Raw genomic sequence first — 24,380 nt, 5'->3', positions numbered from 1 at the left:
TGTCAAATGGCTGTATGTGGTGCTAGACTGTATGTGGGCACTGGGTCGGCATTATTTGACCACCAGTCTCACCCTCTCAGCCGTTGGTCTGAATGAGAAAATGCAGCTTGTTGAGTGAGGTTGTTAAAAGGCTTCTGTCATACAGCGGAGTTCAGCTCTGCCTTCATCCCTCCCCCCTCTCTCTGCTTCTTTCCTTTTTTCTCTCTCCCCTCCCCCAATCCCCTTCCATCCCTCTTTGTTTGCTTGCTCTCTTCCCTCAATGGGTACCACCCAACAACTTGCTTGTGATTGGTGGAAGTGGGCTGAGTGGGCGGGTCTGTTTTTGTGCTTGTGAGTTTTTTACCAGTCCGAGCGAGCGCAGGCTGTCAGTGTCAGAAGGGTTTCAGTGGGCAGCAGGCGAGACTTTCAGTCAGGCTGTGTCTCACTCAGACCACACTCTGCAGAACAGACCTTCATTTTCAACCTCAGGACACAAAGGACGTGCTGTTCCTACACCTCTCTGCCTACTTTCTAAGGCCAGGAGGAAAAACGGGATTTAAGATTGACCAACGCTGAGCTGATATTTCTCTTTCTCTCTCTCTTCCTCCTTCCAGTCACTCTTTGTTTTCGTCTTGCAGAATCCTCCTGCACAGAGGAGAGATCAGGAAAGGAGGGATCAAAATAAACATCAACAGAGTCTGCGTGGGTGGTCGTCCGACAGCCCTGCTGCGCAGTGTCCCTGAGGAGGGAGGCTAATGTGCGTGGCGTCACTGTGCTCCGGATCAGGGTCAGTGGAGAATGAGTCCGGCCGTGGAGGCTCAGACCATGCAGGCCAAGCAGCAGCAAACGCAGCATCAGCTACAACACTATCTGGAGAAAGGAGTCCCGCTTGAGCCCTTCATGCACCAGGTGGGGGGCCACTGCTGCGTGCTGCGTTTTGGAGAGCAGACCATTTGCAAGCCCCTCATCCCCCAAGAGCACCAGTTCTACAAGAGCCTACCCAGCGCCATGAGGAAGTTCACCCCCCAGTACCGAGGTAAGACTGTACCCCCTAACCTCTACCACACTTCCACTGCCATCTACTGTGTGTGACTGGGCTGTCTGTCTCTTTTGACCATATCCCATTCCCACTCTCGCTATTTCCTGATTGGTATGGAATGTGATTGGAAAATAGGTTAGCTTATTATTGCAGGTGCTTGCATTTTTTTCTATGCACTTTTCCTTGTTCACGGTCCATGTTAGTGCATGGTTTTATGGTGTAGGGTGTTTTTAGGGAGTCGAACGGTGTCCCTTCACAGATGGATCAGGTGGGTTCTGTCAATTCTCTAAGGCCCAGGTTAGGACTTTGCAGCCAGCCAGGATGCTGTGCGGTAGGCGGTGCTGTTGGATCTGGCCACAGGAGGGCGCTGTAGCAGTGGAGCACCACCAGGGTGTGCTGTCCTGTGTGTAGAAGCATTGGAGGTAAGTCACAGACAGGTAGGAGATGTGTTTCTCTGCCCAGAGAGCATGCAGAGCAGGTAGAATGCAGTATAGTACGCATGAAGACCGGTTTAGTGTGTGTGCGCACACAGAGAGAAATTCTTTCTAACATTTTCAGAAATAATTCAGCAAGGAGAGGGTTAAATCCATCATACAATGACATCAGTATCTAAGTCTTGAGGTTCAGAAGGCAGGGTCCTAACGTCCACCATATCTTGTTAACTCTCACTGTTTACCACCAGTGCTGCGTCTCCCCTCCGCTGTTTAGCCCTTTAACAGTGGGTTATCTAACACTACGGGTCACTGCAGCTGTTTGTCTTTAGTACCTGACAGACAAGTGAAAGGTAAACCTGTGTGTGTAAACCAGGGGCTTTCTACCTCCTTTTAAATATTCTAAAACAAGGCTGTGGCTTGATACTCAGTTGCTTTGGATCTCATATACTCACACCACAAAATGTGTTCTGATCCTATAGGAGCCAATGAATCCTAGACTTTATCTCACTTTTTCATCTTCAACTGTTTTCGATTTGCGCTACTGTACCCTTCCATGTCAATTTGCAGCTGTTGTGTTCTATGCATCCCACCCCCAGAGGGGAATCATCCCCACAGAGAGATTGGGTGGCTGGGTGAGGGAGTTGGGGGGGTTTTGAATGGGGCCGGGTGGGGGATGTCTAATGAGGGATGGGCAGAATGACGTCAGAGTGACTGAGGGATTGAAATAGGCTTTGAGTTCATCCGTCTGGTCCATCTACAGACACTATGTATGTTGCTGTGCTGTTCTCTCACTGTACAACTTGTTGTAAGGCAATATGCATAGGTTTACATGATTTGTGGTTTTTGGTACTCTTGTGTTGGTGACAGTGTGTTTTAAGATGTTTGATTTATTTACTGTGTAATAATATTACTGCTATAATGGTTGGAGAAACCAGCTCAAATCACTTCAAATAAATCCGATTTTTAACTGCATCTGCTTGAGCCTTGTGTGGTTTCTGTTTCAGTGACTTTCCTTTTCTGCATGAGTGGTAATATACTGTGTGTGTGTTTACACAACAACATCATGTTCACAAATATATACAAGATTTCCATAATGTCACAGCCTCTATTTGTTGTCTCCATGCCCCATATCACCCTCTGCTTCTCTCTCTGTGTCTCTGTGGAGTTGGGAGATCTGTATCTCTGTTTGTTATAAAGTTGTTTGTCCAGATCCTTTGATCAGGTTGAGAGAAGCCAGGGCAGAGGCTCTGTAAGTAAAAAAATGTTTTTAAAAAAATGCTGGAGAGCAAAAATAGTTGGGGGTAAGACTCCAAATACTTCGCAGTTCCTTGTTTGCTGCTGAGAAATGAAAATAGTGTTTCATCCAGAGACAGTCAAAAGAACCATTGCTGTTTCTATGAGGTTGATATCTTACGAGTTTGTCTTCTTCCTTTCCCCTCTCTCTCTCTCTCTCAGGTGTGGTATCTGTGGGTTTTGAAGAGGATGAGGAGGGCAACCTGTGTCTCATAGCGTACCCCCTGCACAGTGACTCTGGGGTTGGGCACCTGGAGAATATAGATCTGTCGGTCAACAGCGAGCCATATAGCAAGATGCTGCACTGGGGCAACAAGCAGCTGTCTGCCCGGAGTCTGCTGGACTCACACGAAGACAAGGACAAGAGGTGAGACGAGACAGATTGAAACGCTGTTACGGAGACTTACTGTGACACTGATGAAGAGACATGCAGGGCACCAGAGTTGGTGATCGTTATGGTGAACACACGCAATCACTAACACATAACTGACAGACACACACTAACACAGAAAGCACTCTGAAATACAAGCAGGCAGGACCCATCTGATGTGAGTAGATGATGGTGTGGCCAGGCTGGGGTTAGTTAGAGCCAGATGGTTATGGAACAGAGCCCTGATCGCCAGGCCAGGAGGGGCAGAGCACAAGGGGAAGGGTAAAGGGTAGGGAAGCGACAGGACAGTCGAAGTTGATGCAATCTGACCAAGCATACATACACTTATAATATGCCGATCTTTGTCATGTACCTTCCATATAACATTACCTGACACCTATGTTGAGACACATTGTATCAAAGGTTCTAGAACGTAAACTTAATGGTACAATAGGGAGACTCCCTCCCTGCTCTCCACCCCTCCTGACTCCCCTCTCTCCCCCAGTCATAAGCATGAGGAGGAGGAGCTGGAGTGGCTGCAGCAGGAGGAGGTGCCTCTAGAAGGCAGCAACGCCATCCAACACAACCCCTGGAGACTCCAACTCCAACAGAAACACCTGCAGAGGATGAAGGAGAACGCCAAGCACCGCAACCAGTACAGTATCCTTTCATTACCACAACTACTCTAAACATCAGGCCATCCAGCCCCTACCTGCAGGGGTTTTCCATGTACTGTACCTGATCTTATTACTGTGTGCTACTGCCTATTTCTTCACGCTGCAGAATTTTGTGCCCAATGTAGCCTCACAATCTTACATATAATGTACTTGTGACATCTTTGTGTTTGTAAGTGAAGTAGATTGATGTGAGGAAAAGCTAAAGATGGATTTGTGTCGGGTCCATCTGATGAATTAGTGTCCGCTGAGAGGGAGTCAGGTCTTCCTACTACATTAGTGGAGAGTTGTCTCCAACCAGGTCCATTAGAACATGTGATTCTCCTGTGGCCAAAGGCTCCTTGACTCAGGACCCCTTCCTAGGATTCATCCTGCTGGAGAACCTGACGTGGCGACACACGGTTCCGTGTGTGCTGGACCTGAAGATGGGCACGCGGCAGCACGGTGACAACGTGTCCGAGGAGAAGAAGGTCATGCAAATCCGCAAGTGCCAGCAAAGCACCTCTGCCTCCATCGGAGTACGCCTCTGTGGCATGCAGGTGGGCACAATGTTAACTTGTGTGTTATTGATGGGGATGGGGCAGAATTGAAGAGCCTGACATGATCTATTGGGGAGGCATTTGCTTAGTTTTAGTTCAGAAGAAAAATGAATTTCTGAACCCCTCCATCTCCTACCTCTTTCTCAGGTATACCAGTCAGACTCGGGTCAGCTCATGTTCATGGATAAATACATTGGGCGTAAACTGACCCTGTCGGGCTTTAAGGAAGCCTTGTTCCAGTTCTTCCATGACGGGCGGCGTCTGCGGCGTGAGCTGCTCTCCCCGGTGCTGCGGAGGCTCAGGGAGATGCAGGCAGCCCTGGAGAGCTGTGAGTCCTACCGCTTCTATTCCTCCTCCCTACTGATCATCTATGACGGCGAGCCGCCCTGCACACACGCACACAGGGCCCCCGAGGACGGTCTGTCTGAGGAGGAAGTGGAAGAGGATGAAGATGAAGAGGCAGGTGCGTTTGGGTTTCCCCGCAGTAGTAGTGGTAGCGCTGGCGGTGGGTGCCTGGCAGCCCGATCTGATACAGGCCCTGACCCGGCAGTGGACGTGAGGATGATTGACTTTGCCCACACCACCTGCCCCGACTTTGTGGAGGACAGTGTGGTGCACGAGGGCCAGGACAGTGGCTACATCTTTGGTCTGCAGAACCTCATCGCCATCATCTCCAAGCTGGAGGACCACAGCACAGACTAAAACAGTCTCCCTTCTCTCTTTTGTACTCATGGAAGAAACATCACACTGGACTACAGAGGCTGGCCTTAGGGGCATGCTGAACATTGCTGTAGCCTGTTTTCCACAAGGTCCTTGTTTCTGTTCTTGGTGCTTCTTTTGGGTGTTGTTTTTTGTGTCCGTGGGGGATGAAAAGGGCCCTGATGGTTCATGTTTAAAGAGACATTTGCGATCTTCAGTTTAGTTAACTCAGTGAGTTGTCACCCTTATCTGCTTACTCTTTTACAAACTTGGTTATTTTACCCAGTATAAGGAAGTCAATGACCGCAAGCACGGATTTCAACAGTTCCTGCTGCCTTATATACACACAAACACATGCACTGATGTTGATGTGTGCTACTGATGGGGCAGATTTGAGAAAGAAAAAGAGAGAAACTGCTGTACCTGTGTGAAATTAAAGTTGCTAAGGGAAAACATCTTCCATTTTTCTACTATACCAGTTTATTTTGCCATCCCGTTCCCTTTGGATTCAAAGGAGAGACTGCAGTATATTCAGATAGCTATTAGATTACATAGAGGCCTTTTACAGGTAACTGCCCAAATCAAGGAAACACCAACATAAAGTGTCTTTATGGGCCACCACGAGCCAGAACAGCTTCAATGCGCCTTGGCATAGATTCTACTCTATTGGAGGGATGCGACACTATTCTTCCACAATAAATTCCATAATTTGTTTTTTTATTGATGGTGGTGTAAAACGCTGTCTCATGTGCTGCTCCGGAATCTCCTATAAGTGTTCAGTTGGGTTGAAATCTGGTGACTGAGACACACACACAAAAGAAAAAAATTCTACTAAAATACACACACACACCCTATACACCCCCTGTGCTCCTTTGCAACCCCTCTTTCAAAGTCACTGAGATCTCTTCTAGCCATGGTAGCCAAACTAGTGGGCAACTGGGCATTTTCATACATGACCCTAAGCATGATGGGATGTTAATTGCTTAATTAACTCAGGAAGCACACCTGTGTGGAAGCACCTGCTTTCAATATACTTCGTATCCCTCATTTACACAAGTGTTTCCTTTATTTAGTCAGGTACCTGTAAATCTATTTATTTGACATGTTTCTTAAACTAAAACATGTAAAAAAGAAAGTGAATGGAGATAGACTACATTCCATGTTATTAATCTGATTATTAATTAATATTGTTGTTTTATGTTCAGATACCTCCTATCTTATATCTGTCTTGTCCACATTTTGTTGGAGAAATAAAACAATTTTTGGTTGTGGCAAATGCTCTGCTCTCTAATTCTATCCCTTTGTGTGCTAATACTGTGTTATACAGTGATGTCGGGCTTCATCTCACTAAATCCAGACAACAGCCAGCAATGGGTTGAGTGCCTAAGGGGTGTAACGGTAAGTGACATTTTACAGAAGAGTAAAACAACTTGTATTGCTAGTGTTTTCTGCTTCTACAGTAAAACAGCCATCTTGCTGGAATCCACTGTTGGTGAAACTGCCACATCAGTTTGGTATATTACAACAACAAAGAAGTTACTTCAAACAACAAACACTTACTTCCCTCGTACATCATTGCACGCCCGATAGAACACCATAATATGTACTGCAATACTTTTTTTTAAATCACAGCGCTGCCAGTCGCTCCTCTGTTTCAACAAAAGAATAAAGACGTAGGGGACGAACAGTGGTGCCGTTTCACCTTATGCTGATTTCGGCTTTAACCCCCATAAGTTTAAAAAAATTAATTGATTGAAATGTCACTTGTGTCTTTTTGGAACCAATGAAATCTACTAATTTACTCCAACACATTTACTGTAAAACGTACTCCCTTTTGACACACCAAATCCAATTGGTTGTAATGGCTCTTCATGTTTTTACATGGAAAACTAGTGTAACCCCTGATTTATAATAGAAAGCTGGCAATGCTCTTAGTTTACATTTATTTGATGGAGGGGAAAGGTTGTGTGGGTGAGTGAGGACTGGGAATGCCTCAAAGTGCCAGCACATTTATGAAAGATTTAATCCAGGATTAGTTTGGAGAACTGCAGCTCCATAATGTCCATCATGATGCAGTCCCACCACCACCTGCTTGGTCAGGGGGAAAGACCTGACCACAGGGTCAGACTGCTCTCTTCGATAACATCTAAGAATTCAGGCTGGAATTCCCATCTAAATAACAGGAGTATCACTTTCAGTTTATTAAAATGTCAGATGGACCTTTATCATAATCCCATTGGGCTGCTGAGACACAAAGGCTCGGCTCCAGAGTGTCACAAATGCTGTACATAGCTACATGATTCAGAGAGGAATATAGAGACTGTGTATGTGATGGTGGCAGATGGGGCTGGTACTACAATGTGAGGTCATCTAGAGATGAGGGGAGATCGTGTCTCTGCCAGCCACGGTCAGGTCCTAACCAGTCTGAAGAAAAAAGGAGAGGAGAGTGAATCAGCCAGTCTTGGGAGGAATGGTATGAGTCACAGGCTTCTGAAAACACGTGATCCACTCATGGAATGGATCCCTAACACTCAGACAGCTCTTCTCTCTCTCTCTCCTGAGTACACAGCGTTCATAGACCATTATCTGCCTAGTGCCCTCGCTCTGGGAAACACAGCAGCTCAACTTTGTCTTTCATGCTATGTGCTCTACTTCAATACATAGCATGTATGGGGGACAATTGACAATCAGAGAAGCTTTCTCCTATACACACATGCCATTTTCTCTGTTTATCAATGCTTTCTGCTATTTGTCTCCTGTTTCTCTGGTTAGGTTGACTGATTTTAGGGAAGTCTCATGTTATGAAATGTTAAACCTCTGTACCGTTTGTGGAGCAGGTCTGACCCACTGGCTGATGTGCCCCAGAGGACACCGCTCCAATTTCAGGGTAAAAAGCTGGGTGGATCAGGGTGGGGTGGGGGGGCGAACAGGCAGTACTCCACATTCCTGTGTGAGATTGCAGAGAGAGAGAGATGGAGGGATTAGATCGAGTATAAACTGTCATATTTCAGTCTCTTGGAAAGTGGCTTCAGGTGATGATGTAACAGAAAAGCCGCCGAGTGGACTGTTTTATCTACTAGGCTGAATGTGTTGTCCATACCCTTGCCCTTCTTTATAACTATGCTCAGGCTACCAATGCAAATGGCCCAGTTGTATAACAGTGGTACATAGTCACTATGGCAACAGCAGTGTACCATTTTTAGGTTCTCTCTGAAGCTGAGGATAAAGTGGTGTCCCAGAATCTCAGATGTTTGTGATCATACAACATCAAACACTCACCTCTATTTCAAACAAAAGTATTTACAGTATATTCGGTAAGTATTCAAACCCCTTGACTTTTTCCACATTTTGCCTTTTTGATTTTTTTGCAAATGAATAACAAATAAAAAAACATCACATTTACATAAGTATTCAGACCCTTTACTCAGGACTTTGTTGAAGCACCTTTGGCAGCAATTACAGCCTTGAGTCTTCTTGGGTATGACGCTACAAGCATGGCACAGCTGTATTTGGGTAGTTTATTCCATTCTTCTCTGCAGATCCTCAAGCTCTGTCAGGTTGGATAGGGAGCGTTGCTGCAAAGGTCTCTCCAGAGATGTTCGATTGGGTTCAAGTCCAGGCTCTGTCCTTGAGTGGCCCAGCCATTCAGAGACTTGTCCTGTAGCCACTCCTGCGTTGTCATGGCTGTGTGCTTAGGGTCATTGTCCTGTTGAAAGGTGAACCTTCGCCCCAGTCCGAGGTCCTGAGCAGGTTTTCATCAAGGATCTCTCTGTACTTTGCTCCGTTCATCTTTCCCTCTATCCTGACTAGTCCCCCAGTCCCTGCCGATGAAAAACATCCCCACAACATGATTCTGCCAACACTATGCTTCACCGTAGAGATGGTGCCAGGTTTCTTCCAGACATGTCGCTTGGCATTCAGGCCAAAGAGTTCAATCTTGGTTTCATCAGACCAAAGAATCTTGTTTCTCATGGTCTGAAAGTCTTTGTGATTTTGGCAAACTCCAAGTGGGCTGTCATGTGCCTTTTACTGAGGAGTGGCTTGCGTCTGGCCATAAAGGCCTGATTTGGTGGAGCACAGCAGAGATGCTGGTCTTTCTAGAAAGTTCTCCCATCTCCACGGAGGAACTCTAGAGCTCTGTCAGAGTGACGAAGGCCCTTCTCCAGCGATTGCTCAGTTTGACCGGGCGGCCAGCTCTAGGAAAAGTCTTGGTGGGTTCCAAACTTCTTCAATTTAAGAATGATAGAGGCCACTGTGTTCTTGGGGACCTTAAATGCTGCAAAAAATGTTGGTACCCTTCCCCAGATCTGTGCCTCGACACAATCCTGTCTCGGAGCTCTACGGACAATTCCTTCGACCTCATGGCTTGGTTTTTGCTCTGACATGCACTGTCAACTGTGGGACCTTATATGGACGTGTGTTCCTTTCCAAATCATGTCCAATCAATTACATTTACCACAGGGGGACTCCAATCAATTCATAGAAACATATCAAGGTTGATCAATGGAAACAGGATGCACCTGAGCTCAATTTTGAGTGTCATAGCAAAGGGTCTGAATACTTATGCAATAAGGTATTTCTGTTTTATTTTTATAAATTTGCTAAGAAATTCAAAACCAGTTTTCACTTTGTTATTATGGGGTATTGTGTGTAGATTGCTGATGAACAATTTTTATTTGATACATTTTTGAATAAGGCTGTAATGTAACAGAATGGGGGAAAAGTCAAGGGGTCTGAATACTTTCCAAAGGCACCGTATGCTGCACGTCCATTAATTATGTCTGTTTATGTAATTCTCCAGTGAGTTACATGCGCTTCACCTATACTTCAAAACTGAGTTTTAGCTCTCCTATGTTTTTTCCTAACCCTCATTCTGCCTCTTCTAAAGGACAGAGATATCTACAATTTATGAATAATAAAAAAAAATGTTTGGAGAGCCTTTACGCACAAAATATGTTGATGAATCAAATAGTGGTTGATTAATCCTGAAAGTTGCCATATTCAATTGTTCAATCCATTAAATATTTAAAGGTGAGAAAAGTGTACAATGGGTTGAACAGTAGTCCTATAACTCTACCCTAATAATCCTCACTAATTATGGAACTGTGATGACAACGATCCAGTCGCCATGAACCATGTGCCAGGCTCCAGGTTTAAACTGCTATCTATGGTCTGCATTCCATAAATAGGCTACAGGTCCCAAATTATTGCACAATTTGTATTACTTTAGCCTAACATAATCCACTATTGCTAGCTATCGTCAGGAACAACCACACCAACGTGGAAGAGGAAAGAAAGGCTACCGATAGCGGATCATATTTAACGCGATACAAGGTCTGTTTTGGAGGGGTTGTGCAGTCCTTTGTTGGCTTTACAGGTGCTACTTATACTGTACAGAGGACCTTGATAGTTCTTTACCATTGGGCTCAAGTGACCTTCACATCTGAAAGGGGGGGTTTAACCACATTTAGAGATGGAGGGAGAGATAGAAGGGAGCAAGGAAAGGACAAGAGGACAAATCAGGCCAAGATGAAATTAGAATCTTACATAAGGGCGGCGGTGACGTGGTTTGACATAGCAGAGCAAGAATTAGCCCAAGGCTCCTGTTAGGGCTGGTGCCACAGCCTGCGCTGTTAAACAGGCTTAAATGAACATGCAAATGACTTTAATGAGATAATAATGACACACCCTGCTTCATCACAAACCAACATTATTGATATATGATCACTCAATTAAGTGGATACAGTATGTTGACAATTTACTGTCCATAAGGATTATTACTGTCATGCATTGATGCATGTTATTTTGGCTATGCATCAAGTTAATCTTGTTGTACTGTTGGCCACAATGCCTTTATCTCCAATAGCGATTGGGTTGTATTTCTATGTAAATCATCATCCTTAATTCCTCATCCTCACTCTGGTTATAGAAGTGTTTGTTGTCCTGAAAACAAAATTGCTTAAATAGTGTGAGTTTGCAAAATCTGTTATCACGTTTAAGTACAAACAATTTAATGCAAGGGATTCTAATGATTCTCTCTCTCTCTCTCTCTCTCTCTCTCTCTCTCTCTCTCTCTCTCTCTCTCTCTCTCTCTCTCTCTCTCTCTCTCTCTCTCTCTCTCTCTCTCTCTCTCTCTCTCTCTCTCTCTCTCTCTCGTCTCTCTCTCCTCTCTCTCTCTCTCTCTCTCTCTCTCTCTCTCTCTCTCTCTCCTCTCTCTCTCTCAATTACATTGTCTTTCCAATAATAATAGCTGCCCTCCCCACTCCTTGTCCCTCTCTGTATCTCTGACGCTGAATTTGGGTTTACATAACCATTGTCTCATTGCCATGTTATGTGCCCAGGAGAGGAGGATGTGAGTGGTGAAGGTGAGGGATGCTGCCTGTTTCTGTGTTTGTATCCCAGCAGCTAAACCGCTCGGGTCCAGTAGCAGTACTGAGAGCCCAAGTGGAGATGGATGGAGTGAGACATAGTTAACTGGGTGATTTGATTTCTATAACCCCAACACATAGTGTTCATCATCCATGTTGTTGACCGTGTTGTTGACCTTAATCAGTGCTATCCTCATACGCAGTGAATAGGGCAGGGATGTGTGTCGTGTCGTCTGTAGGAAGCCAAAGACTACGTTTTAAGACTTTTGAATACATTATATTCTATTAAATTTCATCACATGGAAAACCCCAATAACAGGATGTTCTTGAGATCCAATACATTAATAACGACACTGAAAGAACAGTAACTGACTGACTCATAGTCATACACAAACATGCCCCCACACCTAGCCGGCTGCTGTATATTTAGCCGCCTCTAAAAATAAGAAGGAAAAGAACCGTCTAATCTGGAGAGGACGCAAATTAACTGTCCACCCCCGTCACCATGTGTTCTTGTTCCCAGATCAGCTTCCCACTCCTCAGGCGATCTGCAAGTCTCTACTGCACGTTTGCACATTTCTCTGTGTGGTCGTCTGTTTCTCTATATGTACGCGGTTACAAGATCATGCAGATAGACAGACAGATTTTTCTTCGGGGTGGGGGCTGTATGAGTGTTTGGACAGAGCAAATATATTTTTGGTACGGTAGCCTACTTGTGCAGTCTGTGAGTGTGATCCCCGGCTACTTATAAGATCATAGAAAACTCTCTGCCACTCATAGTGTTCTCAAAGGAAAAACTCACTTTCCAGCCTTAGGGATGAAAAATACAAATCCCTTGTGAACCACTCAGACATGCACTTCAGACATCTCTGTCCATTGACCGAGAGACGCATGTCTCCTTTGGGGGCAACCTCACGAGGAAAAATAGAACAACCAATACCAAAAGCTTTCAGAAAAAGCAGAGCAACAACATCAGTCTTAGTGTCAACACAGGTCTGACATGTTGCTGTCAGTAATGCATTTCTGAAACAACTATAAATAAATATACATGTATTTTGTCTATAATCACAATGTTCAATCAATCAGCTCATGGAGAAGAAGGTAGTAAGATTTGTATTGATGGAATCGAGACTAAAAAATATATTTTGACCTTATTAAAACCTTTTAGGGACAGACGTTCCGCTAGCGGAACGCCTCATCAATATCCAATAGTAGAGCGTGGCGCGAAATACAAATACCTTAAAAATGCTATAACTTCAATTTCTCAAACATATGACTATTTTACACCATTTTAAAGACAAGACTCTCGTTAATCTAACCACATTGTCCGATTTCAAAAAGGCTTTACAGCGAAAGCAAAACATTAGATTATGTCAGGAGAGTACCCTGCCAAAAATAATCACACAGCCATTTTCAAAGCAAGCATATGTGTCACAAAAACCAAAACCACAGCTAAATGCAGCACTAACCTTTGATGATCTTCATCAGATGACACTCCTAGGATATTATGTTATACAATACATGCATGTTTTGTTCAATCAAGTTCATATTTATATCAAAAAACAGCTTTTTACATTAGCATGTGATGTTCAGAACTAGCATACCCACCGAAAACCTCCGGTGAATTTACTAAATTACTCATGATAAACGTTCACAAAATACATAACAATTATTTTAAGAATTATAGATACAGAACTCCTTTACGCAGTCGCGGTGTCAGATTTTAAAATAGCTTTTCGGCGAAAGCACATTTTGCAATATTCTGAGTAGATAGCTCGGCCATCACAGGCTAGCTAATTTGACACCCACCAAGTTTGGGACAACCTAAACTCAGAATTTATATTAGAAAAATTTGATTACCTTTGCTGTTCTTCGTCAGAATGCACTCCCAGGACTTCTACTTCAACAACAAATGTTGTTTTGGTTCCAAATAATCCATAGTTATATTGAAATAGCTCCGTTTTGTTCGTGCGTTCAGGTCACAATCCGAAGGGTGACGCGCGAGCGCATTTCGTGACAAAAAAAAAAAAATCGAAATATTCCATTACTGTACTTCGAAGCATGTAAACGCTGGTTAAAATACATTTTTATGCAATTTTTCTCGTAAAATAGCGATAATATTCCAACCGGGCAACGTTGTATTCATTCAAAGGCTGAAAGAAAAAAATGGAGTAGTCTCGTGGACGCGCATCTCCAGTGTCACTGTTCCCAGGCTGACCAGTAACAAAATCTCCTGCTGTTCTTCGCCCAGAGACTGCAGACACCTCATTCCACTTTCTGGCGCCTTCTGAGAGCCAATGGAAGCCTTAGAAAATGTCACGTTACAGCACAGATGCTGTATTTTCGATAGAGATGCAACAGAAGGAAAAAAAATTGTCAGACAGGGCACTTCCTGTATGGAATCTTCTCAGGTTTTGGCCTGCCATATGAGTTCTGTTATACTCACAGACACCATTCAAACAGTTTTAGAAACTTTAGAGTGTTTCCTATCCAAATCTACTAATTATATGCATATTGTAGTTTCTGGGCAGGAGTAGTAACCAGATTAAATCGGTACGTTTTTTTTCCGGACGTGCAAATACTGCCCCCTATCCCAAACAGGTTAATCAATTAGAAAGGATGGAAGCAGGTAAAGTGACAGCAGCTGATCAAGCTGGATGGGTCCATCAAATCACTTAACATCCAGATTGGGTTAGGTTGGAGGTCCTAATGAATAGAATGATGATAATACCTGAGAAGCCAGTGTTTGGAGGATATATTGGCACGGGTGTTGTTAGCCACGAGATGAAGTCAAGTTACCAACATATTCAAATAATTATTTACATATTTTCATTTAAAAGAAAATGATGCTGAATTTATTCATGCTATTTCATCCTTCCACAAGATAGTCCCGACACAAATCTAAGGTTGCTACCCAAGCCGATCGGTTTACATGCCAGAGACGCGACCCAGACTTTCAGTTTTTTTTAACTGTATCCTTGGCCGTGACCAAGTCATTCGTTTAAAATTTTCCATGGCCATAGTGGCTGGCAACGTTCTTATTCCTTGCTTGTTAGCTAGCCAACTACGGCTAGCTTACAGTCACGTCAAAAAGTGCAGCCAGAATAACAGCAAAATAGCTGCATTTGCATTTGTTTAAGCTGTTTTCTAGTGACATTTATTTGGGTACATCCGTAACAATGAGCTAATGATGCGCGATTTCGCCTGGCATAGAAAATGTGCTCTCTTGTCAGGACACTGTTGTTCAGAGGAGCTAGCCAACAACACAGCTAACACAATCACTTAACTGAAGCTGGAAAGACTGCAAACTAGCTGCATTTTGTTTCGTTTTACCTGTTTTCTATTGACAATTCTTTGTATATGTCAATGAAAATGATGCCATCTGATTTATGATTTTGACTGGCTAAGAAAAGCTGTCTGTCTGTCTCGTCCTGACTCCTGACACGTTCATTACTATGGGACGGCTGGAGATTTAATTTAAATATTGAAACAATGTTGCAAATGTTGGAGAGACAGACAGCAAGGTTTATACAAATCTCCACTCGTGAAAACTAAATGTTAGTCTAAAATAAATGTGAGATAATGTCTAGATGCTTTTTATAGTGGAGATCAAGTTTATAAATAGCCTGGCTGGGCTGATGAGACAGTGGATTGTGCAGTGAGATGGAACAGAGTAAATAAGCATTTCAACGTCATAGCTTTAAGCCGGTGGTAACTTGTGGAATAGACACCGGCAGGAATGCGGTTTTAACAAATCAGCATCCAGGATTAGACCCAACCGTTGTTGATAAACACAAGAAACTGTTGAGAGTGAAAAACCCAGCAGTGTTGCAGTTCTTGACACACTCGAACCGGTGCACCTGGTACCTACTGCCATACACTGTTCAGAGGCGCTTACATTTTTGGTCTTTCCCATTCACCCTCTGAATGGCACACACACAATCCATATCTCAATTGTCTCAAGGCTTGAAAATCCTTTAACCTGTCTATCCCCCTTCATCTACACTGACTGAAGTGGATTGAACAAGTGACATCAATAACGGATCATAGCTTTCACCTGGTGAGTCTGTCAAGGAACGTATACTCAGTGAATATGCTGTCCCCTCAGGGACTCTGTGCAATAGAGGTACTCTGATACCTAAGTATGTTCACCTAACTGAAGGTAAGAGAGACACAGCTTATTTCTTTCATGACCACTCAACCAGATCGAAGGACATGTAGCCACTGGGAGGGGAGTTGCCTAGCACTCCAGAAATCTGATGCTTCTTCTGATCATTGATCACCTTTTCAGCACTTCTACAGTCAAGTTTTCATACACGTCTTTATGATCTCTATGTCTTCACTGGTAACATAATTGTATCCAGGAATTGAAGATCACTTTACATGGCATGTCCATTCAAACACACATTGCTTTCCATGATACAAAACATTATTATTCTCATATCATATTCATAGACAAAGAATTGGACTTGGACTTTTTAAGGTCTAATAAAACAGAATTGAGCAGTTCAGAATACATTTTTAATTTCTGACTGACAACACGTACACTGAAAATCAGTCTTTGTACAAAAACAGGCACAAAATGCAGATAAATGGAAAAAAGAAACAGCAAGAAAGGAATAGGCTAGATAATAGATGTGCAAGATTTACTGTGTCAGAGGGTATGAGAGACTATGATAGAGTGACTAGGCGAGTTGGTATTTGTTTGTCCTCACCTCTGTCTTAGCTCTCTATTCTGTGTCATTATGTAACCAAGCTGAACAAATATGTCTTTATCTAAGGGCAGACGAGCGAGCCCAGGCTGTAACCAAGAGTCTTTCTGTTTCTCGGTCTCTTGCTCTCTGTGTGTTTTTGCTGTCATAAAATATGTTTGAAGTTGATGTTAGTTTGTGGCCCAGTGAGCTCTCCCATTATGTATACTTCCAAATGGATCCTAGTCAGCAGAATTACTGTGTAGGCTATGCCACTCAGTTAGAATTTTTGTATTTGTATTTATTATGGATCTCCACTCTTCCTGGGGTCCATCAAAATTAAGGCAATTTATACCATTTTAAAAACATTACAATACATTCAGACTGTGTGCACTTAGGCCATACTCCACCACTACCACATATATACAGTACAAAATCTATGTGTGTGTGTGTGTGTGTGTGTGTGTGTGTGTGTGTGTGTGTGTGTGTGTGTGTGTGTGTGTGTGTGTGTGTGTGTGTGTGTGTGTGTGTGTGTGCGACTATGTTTGTGTTGCTTCACAGTTCCCGCTGTTCCATAAGGTGTTTTTTTTTTTAAATCTGTTTTTAAATCTAATTTTACTGCTTGCATCAGTTACTTGATGTGGAATAGAGTTCCATGTAGTCATGGCTCTATTTAGTACTGTGCGCCTTCCATAGTCTGTTCCGGACTTGGGGACTGTGAAGAGACCTCTTGTGGCATGTCTTGTGGGGTATGCATGGGTTTCCTAGCTGTGCGCCAGTAGTTAGCAGATAGCTCGGTGCATTCAACATGTCAATACCTCTCACAAATACAAGTAGTGATGAAGTCAATCTCTCCTTCACTTTGAGCCAGGAGAGATTGACATGCAAATTATTAATATTAGCTCTCTGTGTACATCCAAGGGCCAGCCATGCTGCCCTGTTCTGAGCCAATTGCAATTTTGCTAAGTCGTTTTCTGTGGCACCTGACCACACGACTGAACAGTAGTCAAGGTGCGACAAAACTAGGTCCTGTAGGACCTGCCTTGTTGACAGTGCTGTCAAGAAGGTAGAGCAGCACCTTATCGTAGACATACTTCTCCCATCTTAGCTACTGTTGTTGTATCAATATGTTTTGACCATGACAGTTTACAATCCAGGGTAACTACAAGCAGTTTAGTCACCTCAACTTGCTCAATTTCCACATTATTTATTACAAGATTTAGTTGAGGCTTAGGGTTTAGTGAATGATTTGTCCCAAATACAATGCTTTTAGTTTAAGAAATATTTAGGACTAACTTATTTCTTACCACCCACTCTGAAACTAACTGTAACTCTTTAAGTGTTGCAGTCATTTCAGTCGCTGTAGTAGCTGACATGTATAGTGTTGAGTCATCCGCACACATAGACACTCTGGCTTTCCTCAAAGCCAATGGCAATTCATTAGTAAAGATTGAAAAAAAGTAATGGGCCTAGACAGGTGCCTTGTGGAATTCCTGATTCTACCTGGATTATGTTGGAGAGCCTTCCATTAAAGAACACCCTATGTGTTCTGTTAGACAGGTAATCCTTTATCCACATTATAGCAGGGGGTGTAAAGCCATAACACATACGTTTTGCCAGCAGCAGACTATGATCAATCATGTCAAAAGCTGCACTGAAGACTAACAAAACAGCCACCACAATCTTTTTATCATCACTTTCTCTCAGCCAATCATCAGTAATTTGTGTAAGTGCTGTGCTTGTTGAATGTCCTTATCTATAAGCATGCTGAAAGTTCGTTGTCAATTTGTTTACTGTAAAATAGCATTGTATCTGCTCAAACACAATTTTTTCAAAAAGTTTACTAAGGGTTGGTAACAGGCTGATTGATTGGCTATTTGAGACAGTAAAGGGGGCTTCACTATTCTTAGGTAGCAGAATGACTTTAGCTTCCCTCCAAGCCTGAGGGGACATACTTTCTAGTATGCTTCAATTGAAGATGTGGCAAATAGGAGTGGCAATATTGTCCACTATTATCCTCAGTAATTTTCCATCCAAGTCCAAATTTTCCATCCAAGTTGTCAGACAATGACAAGCATTGTTGATAGACAACAATCCATTTTTTTCACCTCTTCCACACTAACTTTGCGGAATTTAAGATTACAATGCTTGTCTTTCATAATTTAGTCCGATATACTTGGATGTCTAGTGTCAGCATTTGTTGCAGGCAGTTTGCTAATCTTGCCAATTAAAAAAAAAAATTAAGTACTTGGAAATATCAGTTGGTTTTGTGATGAATGAGGCATCTGATTCAATGAATGATGGAGCTGAGTATGCCTTTTTTCCCAGAATTTAATTTAAGGTGTCCCAAAGCTTTTTTCTATCATTCTTTATTTAATTTATCTTGGTTTCATAGTGTAGTTTCTTCTTATTTTTTATACATCAATTTGCAATAAGTTTGCCAATCAGTTGTGCAGCCAGACTTATTTGCCATTATTTTTGCCTCATCCCTCTCAACTATACAATTTTTCTATTCCTCATCAATCTACAGGGATTTAACAGTTTTTAGTCATTTTCTTAATAGGTGCATGCTTATTAGCAACTGGAGTAAGCAATTTCATAAATGTGTCAGGTGCAGTATCTGTTTGCTCCTCATGACACACCACGGACCAACAGATATTCTTAACATCAATAACATAGGAATCACTACAAAACTTATTGTATGACCTCTTATACACTATATTAGGCTCAGCCTTTGGAACTTTGGTTTTCCTAGATATGGCTACTATATTGTGATCACTACATCCGATGGATCTGGATACGGCTATCAAGCAAATTTCTGCAGCATTAGTAAAGATGTGATCAATACATTTTTTATTTTATTTATTTCACCTTTATGTAACCAGGTAGGCTAGTTGAGAACAAGTTCTCATTTGCAACTGCGACCTGGCCAAGATGCATGTTGATGATTTCATTCCTGTGCTGTTTGTAACTATCCTGGTAGGTTGACTGATAATCTGAACCAGGCTGCAGGCACTGGTTAGTTTGAAGCTTTTTCTTGAGTGGGCAGCTTGATGAAAGCAAGTCAATATTTAAAATCACCCAGAAAATATACCTCTCTGTTGATATCACATACATTATTAAGCATTTCATACATGTTATCCAGATACTGACTGTTAGCACTTGGTGGTCTATAGCAGCTTCCCACCGGAATGGGCTTTAGGTGAGGCAGATGAACCTGTAGCCATATTACTTCAACAGTATTTGACATGAGATCCTCTCTAATTTTTACATGAATGCGGTTCTGAATATAAACACCAACACCTCCACCATTGGCATTTGTATCTATTCTCTAAAAGTTAGAACCTTGTATTGCTACCACTGTATTGTCAAAGGTATTATCTAAGTGAGTTTCAGAGATGGTCAGAATATGAATGTCATCTGTTACGAGCAAATTTTTGATTTCATTAACCTTATTTCTTAAGCTACATATATTAACGTGGGCTATTTTGAGCACTTTTCTTCTGGGATGATTCCTTGCTTTCATTGCTTTACTGGGAAGCTTATCAGCAGTAGATGTGCTCATGTTCTTTATGTTAGTGCAGGGTGAGCTGCTCACAGTGGACTTCCTCCTAGGGCACACCGGCTTAGTGCTAACAGTATAAATCTGGTTCATAGGCCCATTATTACTGCATAGAATCAGTAGAGACATTCAGGGCAGTTAAAGGGACATAAATTAGGTTTCTTATATGGTGTCTACTGACACCCCTGGTGTAATGTACAATTGCTGAAGCATTATGACAACTCTGCGTCAAAATGGTAGGGATGAGTTGAGCTGGGCTTTGGTCATTGATAAGTCATTGTCTCAATGCTGCCTTATAGTGCTGTGAAAGGATCCAGGATCCCAAATGATTTGGGTAGATCCCATCCTCCTTATAAAACGTGTTTTGTTTCCAAAAGGTATTGAAATTGTCAACAAAATTTACACCCATTGAGCTGCAATAATTACAGAGCCAGTTGTGAAGAGAAAGAATCTGGGATCGATGTGTTAAGCCCTGCCTGTGTTGTTGGTGTGTGAGAGTAATTGTGCCATTATGGATCAGTGGTTAAGCGTGCCACACAGTTCTACCATGTGTGTTTGTGTTTTTTCACACAGTACCATAAACTTCTAGGGTTCAGACAGGGAAAAAAATTGCCCATGGAGAATATTTTTTTTGTATTTGCTTCTTTTTTTTTTTACTTTTCATCTTTGTCCATTAAATTACATATGCATAGATATTTCTTTGCTCAGTGGTATGCTTACAGGGAACTTTTCTCAACAATACATTTACAATACAATAAACACTCCACTACTCTGCCCACTGAAGAGGTCATCACTAGCTTCCACATCCACAAAGTCATAATTATGGCTAAACCCTACCCATTTCTATAATTTATCTTCTTAAAATGTTATTTTAAACCTAACCTTAACCACACTACTAACCTTGTGCCTAGCCCTGGCCTTCAATTAAAATTAAAATAAATATTGTTTTTTTTAACTTTGTGGATGTGGAATCTGACTTGGCAATGGAAGCTAGCGGAAACCCACTGAAGACTGCGGAAAACAACCTCGAACAGTGATTTTAAAAAATTGTATAAGGCTGACCTCTGGTGGCAGTAAAATGTTGTAACTACAACAGCTTTGACTTTGAATCTATTTTCTGTGGTATTTTGTTATTCTTTTTTGCTGAGAAGTGCAGTTAATTAAATGCCCAGTGCAGTCAAAAACGTGATTTCATGTGTTTTATATATATTTTATAAATAAGAAAGAGAGTTCCAAACCTCTCTGCCAATAAGAGCTAGTGTTCAGTTTTCCCCTCCCCACCACCCCATGTTGGAGTTCGTTTTGCAAGGTGGGGAGAGTTCGCTTAAGGACCACTGGAATGGTCTACAATGAGCAAACTCCACCAATCCAAGCAATTTTTTGCTTGAGAAAGTACTCTTGCTAAGGGACTGTACGTTATTTTTAATGAGTGATACCCGGAGAAAACCGGACCTCTATGAAATGAAAATGGATGGCCCTCCATTCAGTAAAATATATTTTTACCCGACCCTCCCTGAACTTTTGGAGAAAAAAAAGCAAGTGACCCTCCCCAAAATATAAATTAAAACATAAAGTGGATAGCAGAGAACATGCCTACCGTTTATCGTCACTCATTGAACAGACCAGAGCCTTAGATATGCAGTTTTAGAAACGTTTCTTCGTTTTGTAAGTATTACATGACAAAGTAGCCAAAAGGTTGTGGATTTGGGCAAGGGTAGGGTTGGGCAAGGGTTGAAAAGATATCCATTATAATAAAAGCACTGCATGAATCTATCAAATTATTTGCGGTGTGAGAAAAAAACATGTTTTTTAAAAACGCATTTTATTCAACCCTACGTCATTTTACATCACTGGAGACAAGCAGAATATGTTTTATTACCCCAACAGAGCATGACAACGAATGAGCGCATGCTGCAGCACCCGAGACGGTTTGATTTCGATCATTTTCAAATGTATTCTATTTTATTCCATGATGTTGATGTACAAAATAGATTTGTGTTGACTGTGATTAGGGCATGGGAATATAAGAGCATCTGCTTGGATAAATAAAAAACGATGCATGCAAAGCTCACCGCATGATCTTCAAACCAAATACTGACCAAACTCATGTATCTAAAAGTGAATTCAAAGGCACTGTAGAATGACTGTATAGCATAGTAAGGCATTTTTTATTTATTTCATTCTTATTTCATTATGAGTAATACTCTTTTAAAATGTGATTTCATAAAGCCTAAATTCAAAATTTGTGGGCATGTTGTTGAAGTGCTGTTGTTGATGTGTTGTTGAAATGCTAAGCGCACCAGCTTCTAGCGTGTCACAAATGCTTCACATTAGAGTTTTTTAAATGGCAGGCTATAGTCTTGAAATAACAATAATATAGTCTAAATAATTAATGTTCGTTACTTCTTAGGCTACCTGGCTTGCTCCTGACTGATTTAGAGTTAGTATGTTGTTTAATAGCCTGTTGAAATGTTGAACGTCAATTGATAGTGACAGAATCATACTGTACATTTCTTCCCAAGCGAAGTAAAAAAAAATGGTCTCCTCGGCTATAGAAGGTTGTAGCACAGCGTCTAAATGTCAAAGAGACAAACCAAAGATATTTTATATGCATTGGAGTCACGTCTTACCACTGCATTTTACAGCCTGTTTCTAGCGTAAAACATTGCAGACTAAAGCGCCGTGATGTATCACGTTATATAATCAGGTCCATTTAATTGTTTTCAAAATCATAAGCCAACAAGGGGTAGACCTATGCTTTCAACCATTTTCTTTAACAAAAGCCATAATACCCTCACATACCCCCTCAATTCGAGCCCTGGTTTTAATTTAACACACCAAGGCTCTTTACTGACACTGAGATATTTAAGGAGTGCATGGTGACTGAAGGAATTGGCTGGCAAAATCCATGGATAGAAGACTATAGTTTTGTCTGTCAAACAGGTAGGCTTACCTATAATTTCTTGAATAGGAAAAAGCAGGATACAACACAAAACCCTCTTGTTGTTAGTAGTCTGAAGTCAAATTAAAATGAAGACTGTTTAAATGAATTAGCGTTCTCGAATTAGCCTACTTTCAGCACCCATGCGCTGCCCATCTCCGTGGCTGCCGCTTCATAGTAATGTAAGTTATGTAATTTATCGAATATGGCTAATTGTGAGGTCAATAACTCTGATAAATAGCTTCATTATGGGCAACAAAACATATTGTTTTTATTCAAATCAATGATAGCAGTATCAAGCTTACCTCTCGCCCTCCTTCTCATCTTTGCGCTCTTCCGCCCAAACTGAACTGGACATCAGTAGGCCTCGTCCACGCGCACGGACATTTACATTTACATTTAAGTCATTTAGCAGACGCTCTTATCCAGAGCGACTTACAAATTGGTGCATTCACCTTATAATATCCAGTGGAACAACCACTTTACAATAGTGCATCTAAATCTTTTAAGGGGGGGGTTAGAAGGATTACTTTATCCTATCCCAGGTATTCCTTAAAGAGGTGGGGTTTCAGGTGTCTCCGGAAGGTGGTGATTGACTCTGCTGTCCTGGCGTCGTGAGGGAGCTTGTTCCACCATTGGGGTGCCAGAGCAGCGAACAGTTTTGACTGGGCTGAGCGGGAACTGTGCTTCCTCAGAGGTAGGGAGGCGTTTTGGACAAAAACTATTTATTTTCAATAGAAGCCTTTGATTCGCTTTCTGAAGTGCCACTGTGCACAGCACAGGTTTATGTTGGTTAGGCAGCACAAATGGAATCAGCAGGACAGGCCGGGGTCTATGATTGGGAACGCCTATCCATTGCAGTGTAGTCTTGTTTTATATACACCAAACTCGTGAAGGAAGTACATTTTCTCAGAAATATAACTTTGCCCTGTACTGCCCCGAGCATGCTCTTCGTATAGCCTATAGTATAGCCAAGGCTAATTTTATTCAAACCACACTAGACGCACTTGAAAGTGTGCACCCAGCAGAGCATTTTTATTTTTTATTTTACCTTTATTTAACCAGGTAGGCCAGTTTAGAACAAGTTATCATTTACAACTGCGACCTGGCCAAGATAAAGCAAGTAGTGTGACAAAAATAACAACACAGAGTTACACATAAACAAACGTACAGTCAATAGCACAATATAAAAAATATATGTACAATGTCTGCAAATGTAGTAAGAGTGGGGAGGTAAGGCAATAAATAGGCCATAGAGGCGAAATAATTACAATTTAGCATCAGGGATGAGGCGCATCATAGGGCACACATCTGGCTACTATAATAACAATTCATTGTCAACCCTTAGCAATATGAAATGTAATCAATTACAAAGTACATTACCCTCCCCAGGACTAAATTTAAAAAAGACTAAACCCTCCCCCTAACGGAAATTGTAAAAGCATGACCCTCCCACATCTTCCTTCAGGGAACACTTGTAAATCTCGACCACTCGCTAAGAAGCTATTGTTGTTTCTTTATATAAAACGAACTCTACCAGTCCTAGCAAAATTCTTGCTTGAGAAATTGCTATGAAGATATTTTTGTTTATTTTTAATTCCATTTTTATGGTTTGAAAACAATCACAGTAATGTACTTAATAGTTACACAGAAAGTATTTTATATTGAGATTTAAAAAAAACGGGCAGCGGCACAAGAGACCCCTAGACAAATTGGATTTTGATCACACAGGGCCCAATATTTTCTCGATTCAGAAATCATTGAAGACAAATAAAATAAAAAAAAGAATGA

General features: G+C 41.9%; 1 protein-coding gene and 1 long non-coding RNA gene across 4 annotated transcripts in view; one reads left to right on the top strand and one right to left on the bottom strand.

The window, feature by feature from the left end:
* LOC106565807 (inositol hexakisphosphate kinase 2) overlaps positions 1-6,303 on the top strand; it is a 33,267-nt gene extending 26,964 nt beyond the window's left edge. Inside the window, exons 3-7 of one of the 2 annotated variants that reach the window (XM_014133363.3) lie at positions 618-1,015; positions 2,908-3,112; positions 3,621-3,775; positions 4,153-4,328; positions 4,476-6,303. In XM_014133363.3, the coding sequence (XP_013988838.1) occupies positions 778-1,015; positions 2,908-3,112; positions 3,621-3,775; positions 4,153-4,328; positions 4,476-5,030 (1,329 nt within the window). In that variant the 5' untranslated portion in view covers positions 618-777 and the 3' untranslated portion in view covers positions 5,031-6,303. Of the gene's footprint in view, positions 1-593; positions 1,016-2,907; positions 3,113-3,620; positions 3,776-4,152; positions 4,329-4,475 lie in introns of both variants that reach the window. The other variant, XM_014133362.3, reaches the window with a different exon arrangement.
* Positions 6,304-7,200: 897 nt separating this feature from the next.
* LOC106565808 (uncharacterized) lies at positions 7,201-23,280 on the bottom strand. Of its 2 annotated transcripts, none has more exons than XR_001319737.3 (3): positions 22,895-23,280; positions 7,851-7,973; positions 7,201-7,451 (listed from the first exon to the last, which is right to left on the bottom strand). It is a non-coding gene; the product is annotated as an uncharacterized LOC106565808 (long non-coding RNA). The 2 variants fall into 2 exon arrangements; XR_014379797.1 differs by lacking the exon at positions 22,895-23,280 and adding an exon at positions 8,472-8,642.
* Positions 23,281-24,380: the final 1,100 nt, after the last annotated feature.

The sequence above is a fragment of the Salmo salar genome, chromosome 12 (genome assembly GCF_965601325.2).
Source record: "Salmo salar chromosome 12, fSalSal1, whole genome shotgun sequence".
NCBI lineage: Eukaryota > Metazoa > Chordata > Actinopteri > Salmoniformes > Salmonidae > Salmo > Salmo salar.
The sequence above is the reverse complement of the archived record's forward strand: the minus strand, read 5'-3'. Positions and strand labels throughout refer to the sequence as shown.